Source organism: Camelina sativa, chromosome 17, assembly GCF_000633955.1.
Source record: "Camelina sativa cultivar DH55 chromosome 17, Cs, whole genome shotgun sequence".
Classification (NCBI taxonomy): domain Eukaryota; kingdom Viridiplantae; phylum Streptophyta; class Magnoliopsida; order Brassicales; family Brassicaceae; genus Camelina; species Camelina sativa.
Genome location: NC_025701.1, coordinates 8,153,060 through 8,170,942, shown reverse-complemented (window position 1 = coordinate 8,170,942; position 17,883 = coordinate 8,153,060). Strand labels below are relative to the sequence as shown.

The following is a 17,883-nucleotide window of genomic DNA, read 5'->3' as shown; positions in this document are numbered from 1 at the left end:
GTTTGCGCGGGAAGTTGAAGGAACGGAGGTCGAGCATTTGCTTCCAAGGGCGGCGTGTGGCGAGGCCGGATCTTACGTTGTGTTGGTTGTTGCCGCGGGTGATGTACTCGAGTTTGGGGGCTAAGTCGTTAGGCGACGTCGGATTTGTGCCGTAAGTTGTCATGTTGTGTTTTTCTTATTCTTCCCTCTCTTTTGTGTGATATGGGAGAGAGATTACTTTTTGCTGCTAGCTAGTGTGTGATATGAGAAGAGAAAAGCTGTGTACAACTGAGAGGTTTTATATATAAATTTTTATCTAACAAAATTAAGCATCTTGTATATATATATATTTTTGTGAAATATGGGATACATTAAAAAGAAATACCCTAAAATAGCTAAAAATATGGGACACACTGTATAATTAAACACACTACTGCACCTTTGAAACCAATTGTTCGGAACATAATTGATGACTATTAAGAGTTTATTTCCAAACAGTACTGTACCTTTGAAACCAATTCATGACTGACTATTTTGATGATTAGCCAAAATTTTCTACATGCATGTTAAGAGTTTATTTCCAAACATAATTTGTAACATTTCTTTGCACTGGTTTGTTTTTATTTTTTATATGATGTAATTTGCAAGCTGATTTGTTATCAAGGTCAACATGTTATATATCGTCATTTTTCATTTATCAAAATTTTTATATTGTATTGGATTGGCTTGCTAATCGTACGTGATTGATCTATAAGATAAAAATGATAGGAAACAAAAGTAATAACACACTCATAAAACGACGTGAGAAAAACCACAATAAAGATTTTTAAAAGTGTATCAACTTACAATACGACGAGGTGAAAGGTGACACGGGAGGCAACAACAGGCCACGTTGGCATTGTCTCAATTTATAAAGTGAATACATCGGTGTGACACCAAGTGAGAAGGTGCCAGATGAGGGACTGTGTAATAAATAACAACAAGAGAACGAGGAGAAAAATGCAAAAGCCATGAAAGGCCAGACCAGAAAGAGATGAGACTTGCCGAGTTATTTTTCCTTGCATTATTGTACNATACCCGTTTCTTCGGGTACCCGTTATTTAAGGGTCGAGTATGAGTAAATTTTTTCTGTTACNTACACAATGAACAATTGAACATGGCTCGTTTAAGCCCACACCACTCCTCCAACTTGAAACACTAGATAATTATTATTTTATTAAACAGTAAACAGTCGAATATGATGATATGATTGTATGATATATAACAGTGATCGTATAATGATGTATTGATGTTTATGGTATCACGATTAGGCCTGGGCACTAATACCCGTTACCCATACTCAACCCGTTACTCGGCTCGTACCCGTCCTGAAGAAAAGGGTACCCGCAGCTTTAGGGTCGAGTAAAGGGTATTATAATTATANAGGTCGGAGAAAATTCAAGGGTACCCGTTCCGTGCCCAGCCCTAATCACGATGATGATGATGACGACGATAGTGATAAAGTACACTGAAGTAGTATTACTTAAAAAAAAAGGTGGGCTTGAATTTCTTTTCGGGCCTTTGGCCTTTTTAGTTTCTGTTTTTTTTTTAATAATAAACCTTTTAATTACATGATTACATGTATTGGTTCGTTTTCTCCATCGACGACATAGAATTGAATCCAGCTCAATTCGCCTCAGGGTTTATCAAAACCAGACCACACTCTCTAGGCGGAGGCGAAAACGAAAAGTATCAATAAACCCTAAACCCCTTTAATTGAAATTGAAAAGAGCGGCTCACACATCTCCCTTCATAATCTCTTTCTCTGCTACTAGAAGATGGCTCCAAACTCTACTAAGGTGATGAAGAGGCACAAGTCACAAGAGAAATTTGATAAGAAACGGGATGCTAAGAAGCACAAACGTGGTGCTAAGGAGGTTGTTTCGAATCATTCAGTAGAGGAGGATTCAGGTTTGTTGTTAAGCTCTCTCTCTCTTTCTTGGTTTGTTGTTTCTCTGCAACTGATTTCAAATTTAAGAAAAAACTCGTTTTTTTTTCTGGGGGTAATTGTATCATTAGATTCAGCTGAAGAAGAGTCCAACTCCATAGAGACTGAATCGGAACCAATCGTTTACAGAGAGCCATCACAGTACGATAATTTGTTGGCATCTCTCGGTTCATCTAACAAGGTTGTTGCTGATATGAACAAAAGAAGGTACTAACTGCTCATATTGTTCCTACTGTTATATGCCTTTGCTTCATTTGAACTTGGTAGGCTGAACTGTGTGTCATAGCATTTTGATTCTACATTCTTGTTCCTCTACTGAAGATTGTATATTTATTGGTTGCAAGGGAGATAATGATTCTCCAAATGTTTTCACAGGCAGAGAGAGGAGGAAGGTAAAAGCGATTCTGAAGGAGAAGAGGACGAAGAAGATGAGGAAAACAGTGGCCTTGAGGATTTAAGCTCTACTGATGGAGAGGATGATGAGATTCAAGGTAAAGTTTTTCCTTATTAGTATTGGTTATTATCTGTAGTGTCTATTACGCTGAACCTTCGCATACTCCTGTAAACTTGATTGTTGTCTCAAATTATTCGTAGCTACTCATCTCTCGCCTTTTTTGGTTTTTAAGTTTTCTTGCAATAGTTGCTTATTTTTCAGCCTTTTGATTTCAACTAGGCTTCTCTTTGTCTTTCTTAAAGGGGATGATCAGAAAAATCTCAAAGGTCTTTCTGAGGACATTACGCAGGAAAGCATTGATAATCAGAGCGAGGAAGAATCTTCTGACGACTGTGAAACGGACGAGGAGCATGAGTTGACTACCACCAATGGCCAATCCTTTGTAGATGCTTCTTCATCTATTAGGTAAATTTAATTGATATGGTTGTTCCTGTAAAGTTTTGTGTACAGTTTGACATGCTCGTTAATCCAATACATTTTTTTTCATACATATGTTTCTCAGCGCATTTAGTGAACACCTTAACCACAAATTATCCAGTGAAGAAGTGGAAACTTTACCAAAAGGCAAGTGGAAATTTAAATGGGAATCACCTGCCTTTGACATGCCAAATTGCAAATGGAAAGGAACGCGTGAAAATTTCCTTGATGTATGTACTCTATATAACCGTCGCCACAGAAAAAACATCTTTGCAAAATCTGCCTCCAAACCTAGTAGTTCTCAGTAGCACTAACTTTTGTATTTTGCAGGGTATTCAGAGTGATGCAACTTACGGCCTCAAGCCTAAGCTATATAAGCATTGGCTTCAATTATACAAGAAGTCTGGAGGCAAAGATTTTGACTCATCGAAAAGGAGAAAGTTCTTCTCCATTTGTACGTATTAGATTCTGGAAATCACGTAAAGTTCTTCTTGTTCCTTTTTATGGCTCTGTCTCTGATTATTGTTTTTGATTTTGTAGGCAACAGCTATCTGGATATATTACATTCTAACAAGAGACCCTTTTACGATAGAGGCTCTGAAGAAGACTCAAGTGCCATGGACGCGTACCTTATGCATTCTGTGCGTGCACACTTGTATTACTTTTTCTAAGATAATTATGAGGTTTCATTTCACGTAGCATTTCTTCAGGATTCATTGAAGTAGATTGTCTTATGCAGTTGAATCACATCTTTAAAACTAGAGATCTTGTGAAGAAGAATGACAGTAAAATAGGCAAACATCAAGAGACCTCTGAAGAGGAAGTTCTCTCTGATGATGGATTTCTGGACCAAGGATTTACTCGTCCAAAGGTGACCCTTCTGCTTTTCTTTTGCAAATGTCTAATGCGTTTAAATCTGTTGTAGCTCTAATTTGACAATTGGTCTTACGTTTATTGTAATTCCAGGTACTGATTCTATTACCATTGAGGAGCATCGCCTTTCGCGTTGTTAAGAGGCTCATACAACTAACTCCAGAATCTCTAAGGGTATATAAATTTATGAAATTCTGTCATCAGTTTTTCAATTGGCATCGACTGTGTAATTGTGTTGCCTTTACTACGTGGATAATCAAATTTTCTAGTTTCATAGTATTAAATGATTTCGAAAGAGTAGTGTATGTGCGTGTGTATTTTTTCTTCCGACATATGGGGTGAATGTAGAGGTTTTCTGCATTTATACTGTCTATGTTGCTGATAAATGTCTTGATCGCCTAATACCCTCTGTATCATTCATTGGTTTCAGGCTAATGTAGAACACCTTGACCGGTTTAATGATGAGTTTGGATGTGAAGAGGGTACTGATGACGGTGATGAGGAAGATAATACATCAAAAAATGGAAAACCAATGAAACAAAAGTCTTCAAAACCTTCTGATTGGCAAGCTCTTTTTGGTGAGACTAACAACGATGATGAGTTTATGTTAGGCATTAAGCATACAAGGTATATCTTTAGCATACATCCTCTATAAAGTTGCAGTGCATGCTTTTTGGTATAGAATTTGGTCGTTGTGCTGAGATTTGAATCATATTGTCAATTTCAGAAAGAGCATTAGGCTGTATGGTGATTTTTATTCCTCAGACATTATTATTGCTTCGCCTCTCAAGTTACAAATGGTAGGCAGCCTTGTCTATCCTCTCGTAAGATGATTCAGTTATGCAAATCTTCTTGGTTGTATCTCTAATTAATTTCACTCTTGTTAGGCCATTGGTCAAGCAGAAGAAAACAAGGAACGGGATGTTGATTATCTTTCCTCCATAGAGGTACTTGTGTTTATCATTGCTTGCAGAGGATATATTTAATAGATAGCTGACTGTTGATGGCAATGACAATAATGTTCGGTTTCATTAGTCTACTATTGCTTTATCTCTTAAACCTGGTCTATTACTGCCCGTGGTTGCAAATATTTGAATTTTTATTCTGCATCTCCTTCTTGAACTTGCTAATATTTCTTTCGTTGACATGTGGATAGGTTTTGGTTATCGATCATGCAGACATTATATCTATGCAGGTAGGTTGTGGGGTGAGTTTATGGGTTTCAAAGATAGGATACTATGAGTCTATTTCTGATATGCTCTTTTATAATGTTTCAGAATTGGTCGTTCCTTGCCACAGTCGTAGACCACTTAAATAAATTGCCATCAAAACAACACGGTACCAATGTCATGCGAATTCGGCCGTTGTACGTAGTTCTCCGGACTCACAGCTCTTTTTTCTAATTTGTATAGCAACCCATCTATGTCAGAATTTCTAAAAGAATCTTGTTATGTTTAGGTATCTGGATGGACATGCACAGTTCTTTCGGCAGTCAATAATTCTAAGTTCTTATTCAACCCCAGGTGTTGATCTGCCCTCTTGTTTTCACCTATGTGAAAATTTTATTTGTTCTTCGTTTTTTCCTATATTTCCATAACCCTTATTTATGGTGGAGTTTCCAATCTCGTACTAACCCAAATAATATTTGGTTTCAGAGATCAATTCTCTATTCAATCGCCGTTGCTTGAACTATAAAGGAAAGGTGGGCATTCATTTTTCAGCATATTTATCCCTAATATATTTCCTGCATTTTGGTTGTCCTTTTTTTTGTTGTTAGTGTTGTGAGGGGATTAGATTATTGATCGGATGGCTAGGCTAAATGATTATAACTGTGATGTGAATTGAATTTAATTAAAACTGTCCCATAATGGTTTTGGTTGAATCTATGCAGATAAAGCTGGCGTGTGAATACAAGGGTGTTCTTCAGAAAGTGTTACTCCCTGTCCGTCAGGTATAAAAACATATCTTTCTTAGACAATTAAAGTCTTAGACATCTTATCTCTGTGTGTGTGTTCCAGGTTTTTGAAAGATTTGATGCAGACTCTGTAACCCAAGTCGACGATGCACGTCTTGAACATTTTACCAAGAAGGTCCATTTTCTAATTTGTTTTGTGGCTTTGCCTATGTAGTAACTCGATTTTCATGAATAAAATATGTGAAGGATAGTTTTGTGCATTGTTGCATTTCTTTGTTCGTATACCATTGTAAGTAAGGTCATTGCATATATTATACCTTTTCAATTAATGTTTAATGCTAAGCACAATATTTACTGATTCATTCTTCTCTTGATTACAGATATTCCCAAAAATTAAAGATTCTGTTCAGGTACTCGCACCTTCCAAGGCTGAACTATATTTTGTTGCCCATACTTTAAGTTGCCAAAAAAAACATAGATAGATAACAACAAAGTTGGTCAGATAAAAGACCTTAACTTTATCACGTAAATTTGGGAGCTTGATTGTTGTATTGTAATCATACTCTGCAGGGAGGAGTAATGATCTTTATCCATTCTTACTTCGAGTTCGTCAGGCTTAGAAACTTTTTGAAGTCGCAGAATGCCTCTTTCTGTCTTCTTGGAGAGTGAGTTCATTTTTCCTGTTTTAAAGTTGCTGCTTCTCTGTAATCTGGTTTTCTTTCACTGGAAGGTAGTCAAACGTAACTTACTGTTTTCCAGTTATGCAAAAAATGTCGACATATCCCGCGCACGAGAACAGTTTTTCGTAGGGAGCCGAAAGATCATGCTTTACACTGAGAGAGCATACTTTTATCGGAGATACCAGGTTATTTTTTCTTCTTCTTAGATTAATTCCATCTTTGATCTTTTATTAGGTTCTATGATAAAAATTAGTATACTGACCAATATGGCTGATGTATGATTGTTTCTCGGGTTTCAGATCCGTGGTATAAAGAACTTAATCTTATATTCTCTTCCAGAGAGGAAGGAGTTTTACCCTCAGGTAATAGCATCTTAGTCGAATTATTAATTGCGACACAACTCTTATCAGGAGAAGGACAGTCGGATCTCATCATTTTAGCTTTAACTGCAGATAATGAACATGCTTGAAGAAGGACCACATGACATGATGTCCACTGCACTTTTTTCTCGTTTTGATCTGCTGGAGGTACTTAAACAATTCTCATTTTCAGTAGTTTCCTGATGGTTCCTCAAATATACACTTAAGATTTGTTTGAAGGCTAGCTTAACTTAACTCAGACTTGGTACAAAGAGTAATGATATAATATCTAAGTTGTAATGGCAAGTGTTCTTATGTGAGATGTGATGTTATTTGCAGCTGGAAAGGATCGTTGGCTCTTCTTCCGCAAAGAGAATGATCACTTCTGAGAAGAACATCTTTGCTTTCGCTTAAGAAACAAATAGTTACTGTCTATTTATTTTGGTGATCTTAATCGCCCAGTTTTGATTCTACCATTTTCTTTGTTCAGACATATATACATCAACCGGTTCAAACCTAATTAAATGAAAACTCAAATTCAAAGAACAAATTAATTTAGTTTCGTTTCCTTAAAATACGAAAACACCTTTAACTCAAATAGATACGGTCTATAACATTCAGTTTTCAATTGTATCTACTAGGCATGTCAATTAGGGCCGAAGCCCGTGGGCTGGCCCGGCCCAGCCCTGAAAAATATCGGATTCGGGCTTTCAAATTTATGTCCAAAAAAAATTGGGCCTTTCGGGCTAAGCCCGTTCGGGCTATAGAGTTTTTTAGGCTTAGCCCGGTCAGGCTCGAGTCGGCCCGAAAAGCCCTTAAATTAATAAAATAATTATTTTTTTATTTTTAATTTGTATGGAAAATATTATAAAAAAATAATTAATTGAGCTAAAACTCTAACCCTAATTTTTAACGGTGCCGCACTATAAATCTAAGAAACAAAACCTGTTTCCAGCTTACCAGCTTTCATCGTCTTTCAAGTTTCAATTCGTGAGTACACTATCTTTAGCAAGTTTGTTAGTTAAATTATGTGTTTAATCATGTTTGAATATATAAGTATATCGATGTGTACATGTATTGATTTAATTTGCCGGCCTCACTGAAAACTACAAACAATAGGGTTCCTTTTTAGATCACATACGTTGAGGTTGAGTCGTTGGTGTTTTCTTTGAATTTTTAGTTATACGTATACTTCTTGAATATACATGAATTAATTAAAGAGACACTATTGCTTTTGTTTTTGGTGGAAGGCACTGTTTTGATGATTTCTTTCATTAAATGATTCTCTTGTTTCGATGATAGTATTTGAATCCTATTCTTTTGTTCCTTTTACAGGAGTTAAATAATATGGATATAGGTGAACACCATTTTTTTGCTTCACCCATATGGAAGCACTTCGATCTTCTTAGTAACAATGATGGTCAAAAGATGGTAAAATGCAAGTACTGTGACGTAATACTTACAATTGGAAAAGATTGTGGAACATCAACCATGCACCGTCATGCAGCCAGATGTAAGCAAAAACCACAAATCGGTGGTTGGATCAATGTGAAGGTAATATGTTGTTATTTATATTTACTTATTTTCAATAATTTATCCTTGTTAAAATTTAACAAATTTTAATTTTCTTTTATATGTAGAACTCGATGACAAAAAAAGATTTAAAAGACATTAATACCGAGAACGACATATAAGGCACCAAAGCATGCTCTACATCCTCGGTTCTTTTCGGATTTTATGTTTTACTTAATATAAGTTTAAAAATTTCTTTGTTTTTTAATATTTAAAATAATTTAATGAATACTATGGTCATTTTAATTTTGATTAGCTCATTTTATACATATATTCATTTTTTTCTAAAAGAATAAGTTTATTTTTGTTTTTTTAAAGAAAAGCCCGGAAAAGCCCGAAAAGCCCTGTTAGGGCTGGGCTCGGGCTTTGAAATATAGGCTCGAAAATATTTCGGGCCGGGCCGGGTCGGGCTCAAACATAAGCGGGCTTTACGGGTTTCGGGCCGGGCCGGGCCGGGCGAGCCCGATTGACACCCCTAGTATCTACATATATATAAAGTTAACTTTTCTCTCTTGGTTGGTAAAAATTAAAAGCAAACAAGTATGATTGGTAAAAAAGTAAATGTCAATGCTTTAAATAGTTTTAAAGTCTTAAAAACGTGTTACCAATCAAAGTCTCTATCTGCTTTTAATCACTTCCATGTTAACAGTTCTTGACTTCTTGTGAAAGATGAGAACAAGAGTTGGATAGATTTACATTTTGCTTCATGAACACAATGCTTATGACTTTATTTTAACCGCTGATTGATTTTTCGAGTTTTCGAAGGACAACAACAACAAAAAAAACCCACCAAGTTCAATTGTTTATACCATATCATTGCTAAATCCTATCTTTCCAAAACCATTGAAATATGTTTCGATCAACACAAAACACAAGAAATTAAAAAGTAAATAAAAAATTGGATGGTTAAAAAGCCCATGGTTATTGGGTCTTACTTACGGTAGTGCCGATCCTGATTAGGCCCACCGCCCAAAACTTTGATTGATTAGGTCGAGATCTTGAGTCTGTCTGTGCGATTTGTTTTCTCTCGGAAAAATATCTTTCTCCGTCCGACTCCGATCATGGATAGCTCAAAACCTTTTGATTCACTTCCAGATGATCTCCTCATCAAGATACTGTCGAAATTGCCAGCAAAATCAATAGGGAGGTGTCGTTGCGTGTCGAAGCTATGGAAGTCCTTGGCTCTAATGAGATCTGGATTCCACCGAGATGATTTCACCGACTTGTATCTAACCAGGAGGTCCAAAGCTACTTGTCGACGACTCTTAATTGGGGTAAAAAAACCACAAGACGGTGAGTGGAGCTTTTACTCAACTCTTCAGCCTCAGAATCATCCATGTAAGAAGTCTTCTCTTGTAGTATCATCCGCCGCAGATTTTCATATCAAGTTCTCTAAAGGCATAAGCAAATACAATTGTAGCTATACCTCTGGATTGATCTATTTCCATGATATGCGCATCCCAAGGGAAGATAAAGATGTAAAGCATGTGATATGTAACCCTCTCACAGGACAGTATATGATCTTACCTGAACTTAGAGGTGGTGTTTCCCATAGGTATTCGTATAGCTATTTAGGGTTTGATCCGATTGATAAGGAATTCAAGGTATTGTTCATGACTACTCGTGAATTTGTAGCTTCTAGTGGTACAGATCACTATATCTTAACACTGGGAACTGGGGAGTTGAGGTGGAGGAAGATCCAATGTCCTTTTACACATGAGCCTCTATGGGAAAGGGTTTGCATCAATGGGGTTTTGTATTACTTAGCTCTAGATACTAATGGATGGTCTTATGTGATAGTTTCCTTCGATGTTAGATCGGAGAAATTCAAGCTCGTTAACCTGAATTGCAGTTATGATCGCCGTTTTAATGGAATGATAAACTACAAGGGGAAATTATGTGGGATTTATTTGGATTATGATGATGATGGTGGATTTCCCGTTAAGTTGAGTATCAAGTTTCTAGAGAAGCGGGAATGGTCCAGCTATGTCTACTCTTTGTCGACTGATCAGAGTGAAATTGTTAATGTCAAAAGGAATCTATCCGTTGTTGGGGTGACTGCTTCTGGTGATATTGTTTTGTCGACGGATTCTGCGTCTAATCCATTTTATGTTTTCTACTTCAATCCGGAAAGGAACACTCTCCAAACTGTTGAAATGCAAGGTGTTGGAGATGATTGTGATTGGAGATACGCCTTTCTACAAGACTATGTAGAGGATATTAATGTTACTGGTGCAATGCAACTGAAGTCAGCCCCTTCACAACTAGGCCGAAACATTGTTCCCCAGAGGCCAAAACCACAACAACGCGGAGGTACGTCTCTTGACCTCTCCAAGTCTTCTCAATCTGTGAAAAACGAGGAGCAGAATATTGTTCCCGAGAGGCCAGAACCACAACGACGTAGGCATATGTCTCCTGACCTTTCCAAGTCTTTTCAATCTGTGAAGAGCAAGGAGCCTAACAAGTACGAATTATCAGCTGACCTGCTCATACGCTCTGCTGGCTTCGCTATTTTATTTTTTGTTTTGGTTTGTTTGTTTTTCGTTTTGTTTAGGTCTATCATTCTGCTGGCTTCTAGCTAAATTTGTAACATATGGACACATAAAGATCAAAAACGCCTAATCAATTGTCTGATTATTCATTTGTTATGATTACAAATTAACTGTGGATGGACAAATCAAGAAGCTGATTCTAAAGAATGAAACAAAAGACAATATTCATGGAGTTTGAAATAAGACAAGCTTTTGATATCCATAAAAGGTGATATGTTTGTTTCAACTCTCAAAAAAAATATTTTTTATGTGATTATGTGAATCTATATTAATCTAATTGTAAATGTAAACGAGAATGTTTTGTAAGTAATGCATGAAAACAAACTTTGTACTCTTCAAATCAGTTGGAACATAGATAATTTCGGTTTGTTTCTTAGTGTTTTATCTTCGTTTGAAAAAAAAAGACAAAGATAACGAGACTCAGAAAGTGCAGTGATCCTTTAAGACTTGCCTCGCGAGATCAAACGCTCCACTGTGCTTATAGATCAAATGCAGATTGTGTGCAGCTTCTTTGCGTAGGTCACAATTCACAGGCTTCCGCTCTTCCGCAACATTCGGATCCTCGTTTGGAAGTTTTGGCATCGGGTATTCTTTCTCGTAAATCGCTAAAACCTTCTCATAGTATGAAGCTGCAAGAGTCACTAGTCCTACGTGCTGATAGGCTCGAGCAACGTTATACAACGCCTCCTGACTGTTACTGCAGATTCTGAGATTGTTGTACAGAAATGCAAAGCCTTGAGCTAGACACTGATGTCGATTTTTGAGTCGAAAACCAAGGGCTAAGTTGATTAACGCAGCTCCTGAAAAGTATCAACGAAGGTGAACCTTCAATTTAACTAATTTCGGAAATTTGGGAAAGTGAAAGAGAACAATATGAACATACGTACCCACACAGAGGTTAATTAAAGGACTATCAGGCATTAGTTTATATGCTTCAAGGTATTCTCTTGCAGCATCTTGATGTCGGCTTGTCACAGTGAAGTGATGACCAGCAATTAGAATGGGCGGTACGCAATCTCTGTACTTACTCCTTAGATGATGCATGAACTTAGCTTCAGTTGATGCTCTTTTCCCTAATCTGCACACAATAATATGATATTAATTATGTAAAGTCCTAAACAAAACATGCTTACAATACTCTCCAAGTGAAATGCCGCTCTCTACCTTGAAATGACTCTGTAATAGCAGTTCCAGGCATTCAAACGATACGGATGTTGCTGGATGACAGATCTTACACAGTCAAACCACTGCTTTGGATCCATTGTATCACATGATATTTCTGTAAATATTATAAGAAGAAGGGGAGTTAAACGCAAGTAATAAACCCAGCTGTAAGATCTAAAAGACATGATTTATCAAGGTTGCGTTAGGTACTAGCTCCAAGTGACTGAAGTTCCTTTTTTATCTCAACAGGCAGCATTTTAGCATCCAATCTCCGAGCAAGATTAACTATCTCCAGAGCTTCCCAATATCTTTGCAGGGATGCCAACGCTTTGCACAACTACAAGACAAATAATTTTAGGAGTCACGAAAAACATAAAGCAACGATATTCAATATACTAGATAATGGTAAAAGAGAACAGTTAATTACATCCACGAAAAGACGGTGATACTCTACATCCTTGATAGCTTCTTCCTGAGTACAAAAGTCAAAGGATAAGCCCAGTCAATATAAAAGGGAAAAGCATATTTATGTTTCAAACAAAGAGGTCAGAATCGGCAATAATGGTATACAAACCAACAAAAAAAAATACAGCCTAGGCTGTCACCCACAATATGGAACCAAATTTGGGTAGGTTGAAACACAAACGTCTTCTGGTACAAGCTTTTATCAGGAAACAGGGGAAGGTGAAATTGTGTACACATTTATAGTTACCTCAGATTCACTGCAAATATCTTCGTTATGAGCTTTAATAGCAGCTCGTTCTCTAATTCTTTTTGTTTCATTTAACGTGGCCCTGATTTTGCGCCACTTTTTTGGTCCGCCTCTCAACCTTGCTCAACATGTTCCGGAAGAAAAGTTAATAATAATGTGCAGACAGGAATGACGAGCTTAAAGATTGTGGTGGATATATGTTATACTTACTGGGAAGATTGAGCATCTCTAGGACGTCGGCGTTTTTTGTTCCTTTGATGTTCTGAAAGAACCAAACGTTTTCTTTTCCCCTTGACCTAAGTTTTACATCAGGCCGAATGCAAATACAGAGTAAGTCCAGCATACAAAATAATTTTTAAGAAACGACTTTCTGCTATGTTAAATGATAAAACCCTAACAAAATGCTAGATGTTCAGGTGGATCCAAGTAGCTTTTCTTCAAGAAGCAGTAGTTATTTTTGTTCACAATTTCGTTTGCATTTTTATTATAGGAGAACGCATTCCAAAAGACTTCGATATAGGGATATTACCGTCCGCCGCCAAACCCACTTAAGAACCAACTGCAGTGCTGTATTGGCGAAGTCCTCAAGCATTTCCTCTGAATGATAGATCTGACAAAGATTCATCCTGATCTTTTTGTTTTTCCACCATGCCTTCAGTTTAGCAGTATCAGGATCTACACTTAGAGAAAGAACCATAGTTAGCAATCTTACTAACAGATGGCGCAACACAGGAGCATAATTGGATGCAAATAGCATAACTAACATTTGGAAACATAACGCCGAGGAAAAATTCGACACCAAGTAACACAATCATTATTCATTCACAAAATTTCGCATCAAAACTGTCAAAGTGTTGTTTAATGGAGTAAAGTACCATGAGGACCAAATCTTAGGTAAAATATGCACTCGCTTAGACAATGCAGGCAGAAAAGAGACTACAATTTTCTCTACTGACCTGGTTTTTCCGGAGGAGAAAGCACTAATACAGCTTCATTTCGTTTGCCATCTTCTAGGAGGAGTGAAGCCAGAGTTATGCGAACATCAACCGTATCACTGAGTTCATTCAAAGCTGAGGAATATTTCAGTTGGCAACAAATCAAATAGAAACAAATGAGAAATCGAAAAGACTATAGACGATACCATTTAAAATTTGCAAGACATACAAAATCATAAAGGATTGACTTTTGAGACTTCATAACATCCCATGCAATTAACTACGGACAGAACATAGTTCAATCCTTTTACACTTGAAAAGAGAGGGCTAAAGGTAGAACAAAAGTATCCACGAGCTCTTTCAATTTAGAAAACACATATACCCAACAACTTAATCAACCTCTTACTCAATGAAAATATGAAAGTACCTTTATAGTAGAAAATAATGGCCTGTTCTCGTTCTGCCAATGACATATAACAACAAGCAATCTTCACAAACAAATAGCCATTCTACAAGGAAAACCACAAAACTAGTTATCCAAAGGGTGAAGCAAAAGTGGTAAGAGAGGAAACAATGGAGCAGATTCCTTACATTCACAGGTTTGCTGATTGCTTTTAAATAGTATTTGAGAGCAGAGTGAAAATTCCCAATGTTTGTTAGTTCATCAGCCAAATTGGTAATGAGCTCTGGATGTTCAGATACAGCCTCCTGTGGTAGAATGCTTAACACAATCTGCAGATCAGGGAAGCAGCATCATTCACAAGAATAGAAACACAACATCTGATAGCAAGAAAGGAATTTTAATAGGTAGGTACAAAATCACACATTGAAAAGGTTGTTATGCCTTAGTGAGTCTCTCTCTCTCTCTCTCGGGGAAAATGAGATGGCTTATAGATATATTACAAGAAATAGAAGATGATATATCTTCAAACCAATCACTGATATAAACAATTAGCAGTTTTATAATATAGATATACAAACCTCTGCCTGCTCCATATCGTTAAGGTGAACATGACAGATGGCTTGTCTTATTTTCAAGCTGGAAGATAGTTCTTTTCCTACTTTGTAAATCTGGCGCACATCGTTAATATACTTAAGAGCTCTATCATGCGCATTAATTTGCATGAAAACAGAAGCCAGTAAATCCAAGATATCGTGCCCCACTTCAGATGAATGGGATTTGATATGATCCTCTAAGATGCTCGCTGCTCGTTCACCCTCACCGGATTTAAGGAAATACTGAAAAGACCAAATATGACAATAAGTTCATAAAAATGGTCCAACCATTTGTTTTTGTTTTCTAGCTACAGAAACCACATCACAGGGATTAGAAATGAGAAGAAATTATACGTCATTCAGCTTATACCTCTATCCCCCACTTGAGTGCTTCAACTCTCTCAGGACACCGACGAAATATTTGCTCATAGGTTTCAGCAGCTTCTCTATATTTTCCAGCTTTTAGGCAGAGGTCTGCATATTCATATTTTAAAGGGATATCCTCTGGATCAGCTTGTATTGCTTTGGATGCATAACTCCTTGCTGCCGACATGTCCTCTTGTTCCCTGAAATCAATCATTTTTTCTACTTAGCTTGCCAAAATCAAAAAGATTCTAAACAGAAAACTAAACAGGTTCCCTTCCCCAACCACCTCCCGTCACTTTCGTTCTGTATCCTTCTCTTCCTTCTACTCATCTTCCCTAAGAATTCATACTACTGACTAACGAGGCTGACAATGTTTACTTAATCATTTGCAAGCCCTACAATCTTTACTTAGGTCCTACTGTCAAAAAATTATAGTGACATCTAGATAGCCATTATTGAGTATTGACAAGCATATAGTAGTAACAGAAAAAGAATTTGCCTTTGGCGTTTCTGCTGTACTAGATGATGCAAATGAAGACTGGATTGAACAGAGATAACTTACCTGAACCTCTCATAAAGCAACTTCCAAAAAGGTGATTTTGGANATTTTTTGTTTTTGTTTTCTGGCTACAGAAACCACATTACAGGGATTAAAAATGAGAAGAAATTATACGTCATTCAGCTTATACCTCTATCCCCCACTTGAGTGCTTCAACTCTCTCAGGACACCGACGAAATATTTGCTCATAGGTTTCAGCAGCTTCTCTATATTTTCCAGCTTTTAGGCAGAGGTCTGCATATTCATATTTTAAAGGGATATCCTCAGGATCAGCTTGTATTGCTTTGGACGCATAACTCCTTGCTGCCGACATGTCCTCTTGTTCCCTGAAATCAATCATTTTTTCTACTTAGCTTACCAAAATCAAAAAGATTCTAAACAGAAAACTAAACAGGTTCCCTTCCCCAACCACCTCCCGTCACTTTCGTTCTGTATCCTTCTCTTCCTTCTACTCATCTTCCCTAAGAATTCATACTACTGACTAACGAGGCTGACAATGTTTACTTAATCATTTGCAAGCCCTACAATCTTTACTTAGGTCCTACTGTCAAAAAATTATAGTGACATCTAGATAGCCATTATTGAGTATTGACAAGCATATAGTAGTAACAGAAAAAGAATTTGCCTTTGGCGTTTCTGCTGTACTAGATGATGCAAATGAAGACTGGATTGAACAGAGATAACTTACCTGAACCTCTCATAAAGCAACTTCCAAAAAGGTGATTTTGGACCTTTGATATTTGCAGCAATCTTTAATGCTTCCGTAGAAGATGATTCAGTCCTACCAAGTTGCTCAGAAACACGTGAAAGTTGATAATATGCTTGATCGAAGGTTGGTGCTTGCTTAATAACTTCTAATAAAATAGGTAAAGCCTGGAAGAAAGTAAATCCACATAAATCTGGATCAGTCCCTATAAATAAAAGATAGATATATGTGCACACATACTATTTAGGAAAAAAGCAGTGTTTCAAATATGTAATAGTCAAACCATATTGTGGTAGACAAGGAACAATTTATTTTTTCAGGAAATTATGAAGTTGTGTTCCTTAGCCTCGGTTTTCTCTCTATAAGCATGATACCAACAGAGCATATACACTTCACCTAGATTACCTCACTGTCACGGCCATGGGCATGAAGAAAAAGTGCCTCCCTAAACCTCAGTAGAATGTCAGGTGCAACTCCTTTCCTTGACCCATGTTTTCTACCCTTTTTTTTATGCTGCATAAGTAAAGAAAGTAGGATTTCAAAAAGAAGTGGCAGGATATGCAGTATTGCCAACTGTAATTTTGTTGGAGTGTAGGATTAATGGAAATTCATGTTTCTATATTAAAAGACGATGTAAGACAAGTTAACGTGTGAAATATAGATATTAGCTATCCTAGGAATACACACCTTCCTTGATTTTCGTCGGCGACCGGAAGATAAATATTCCATGAATCCCTCCACGCCCGAGGTGCTATTCGAGATGTTAGTAGCACCACTGTCACATTTACAAACAAATAATCAGCTCAAAAGAATGTAGGGTAACGCAAGGGAAGTGCTTGGCCAACAAATCCATCTAAAAGGGATATTCGAAGAACGTTCGCAATTATAAAGCCGAATCAAACTAATGGGGTATGCATATTCGCTCTCGAGTTTACCAACGCGTGCTTTTTGAGTCTGAGGGATTCTCACGCAAGAAGATTAAGTAAGCAAAGGCAGATTGAGATTGAAACATTGCTTCCACTAAATTGCACAGCCTCAGAACACGCTCAAATAAAGGATAGAGAGAAGAAACTAACCGTTGAGAATCAGCAAGTGCTTTGCGTCTCTTCTCAGCCAGAGCTTCGTACTCAAGTCGTTCAAACGTGCTAGGAATTCCACTTGCAGCTTCAAATTCATCTCCTTCTTCTGAATCATCCCCATCATCATCATCATCATCATCATCTACCAGACCTTCCTCATCACTGTTCTCATCATCATAGTTATCATCACTACAATCACCACCAAGTACTTCCTCATCACATTCCATATTGTTTGGACCTTCTTCTAACTCAGAAACCAAGTTCCCCTCATCTCCTCCCACCACACCCTTTCCCTTATCTTCCATCCTAATCTATCAATAAGAGAAAGAATAAACAAAAATCAAAAACTTTCTTTTCGCCTATAAATCTGCCACGGAGAAGCTACGCAGTGGCTGTTACCCTATCCAACTATTAAACAGGGAAATCGAAAATCCCTAATTTGTTTATGGGATCATAAGTACCCGAAGAAATTGTTTACCTGGAAGACGAGATGGAGTTCTTCTTCGCCGTGGAACACGTCGGGAAGTCACGGCGGTGTTGGAGAATTAATGATATATCCTGAGATCAAATCAATTGTG

General features: G+C 37.2%; 4 protein-coding genes and 1 long non-coding RNA gene across 7 annotated transcripts in view; 3 read left to right on the top strand and 2 right to left on the bottom strand.

Annotated features, from left to right (window-relative positions):
- The window catches only part of LOC104756103 (PRA1 family protein F1), a 2,180-nt gene extending 1,894 nt beyond the window's left edge, over positions 1-286 (bottom strand). The window contains exon 1 of one of the 2 annotated variants that reach the window (XM_010478628.2): positions 21-286. In XM_010478628.2, coding sequence (XP_010476930.1) covers positions 21-163 — 143 coding nt within the window. In that variant the 5' untranslated portion in view covers positions 164-286. The remainder of the gene's footprint in view (positions 1-20) is intronic. The other variant, XM_010478627.2, reaches the window with a different exon arrangement.
- On the top strand, positions 1,615-7,195 carry LOC104756102 (U3 small nucleolar RNA-associated protein 25-like). Its single transcript, XM_010478626.2, has 24 exons — positions 1,615-1,929; positions 2,038-2,173; positions 2,342-2,457; positions 2,663-2,825; positions 2,923-3,067; positions 3,168-3,291; positions 3,378-3,478; positions 3,577-3,708; positions 3,804-3,884; positions 4,141-4,337; positions 4,438-4,510; positions 4,598-4,657; positions 4,867-4,905; positions 4,988-5,076; positions 5,169-5,233; positions 5,366-5,412; positions 5,602-5,661; positions 5,729-5,800; positions 6,006-6,035; positions 6,196-6,290; positions 6,385-6,490; positions 6,605-6,667; positions 6,758-6,832; positions 7,004-7,195. The coding sequence occupies exons 1-24, from the start codon at positions 1,797-1,799 to the stop codon at positions 7,076-7,078; spliced, it is 2,277 nt and encodes a 758-aa protein (XP_010476928.1). The 5' UTR covers positions 1,615-1,796; the 3' UTR covers positions 7,079-7,195.
- Positions 7,569-8,386, top strand: LOC104756101. Its single transcript, XR_762270.1, has 3 exons — positions 7,569-7,654; positions 8,000-8,218; positions 8,305-8,386. It is a non-coding gene; the product is annotated as an uncharacterized LOC104756101 (long non-coding RNA).
- LOC104756100 (putative F-box protein At1g30930) lies at positions 9,212-10,877 on the top strand. Its single transcript, XM_010478625.2, has one exon. The coding sequence runs from the start codon at positions 9,298-9,300 to the stop codon at positions 10,816-10,818; it is 1,521 nt and encodes a 506-aa protein (XP_010476927.1). The 5' UTR covers positions 9,212-9,297; the 3' UTR covers positions 10,819-10,877.
- On the bottom strand, positions 11,087-17,864 carry LOC104756099 (general transcription factor 3C polypeptide 3). 2 transcript variants are annotated; one of them, XM_010478623.1, is made up of 18 exons: positions 17,784-17,864; positions 17,303-17,616; positions 16,914-17,001; positions 16,632-16,739; positions 16,209-16,393; positions 15,651-15,846; positions 14,581-14,838; positions 14,191-14,331; positions 14,027-14,108; positions 13,621-13,734; positions 13,194-13,339; positions 12,875-12,960; positions 12,665-12,782; positions 12,380-12,424; positions 12,163-12,289; positions 11,953-12,067; positions 11,676-11,866; positions 11,087-11,588 (listed from the first exon to the last, which is right to left on the bottom strand). In XM_010478623.1, exons 2-18 carry the CDS (start codon positions 17,608-17,610, stop codon positions 11,209-11,211), a joined length of 2,688 nt encoding a protein of 895 aa, XP_010476925.1. In that variant the 5' UTR covers positions 17,611-17,616; positions 17,784-17,864; the 3' UTR covers positions 11,087-11,208. The 2 variants fall into 2 exon arrangements, with proteins under 2 accessions (XP_010476925.1, XP_010476926.1); XM_010478624.2 differs by having other exon boundaries at positions 17,303-17,611; positions 17,784-17,828.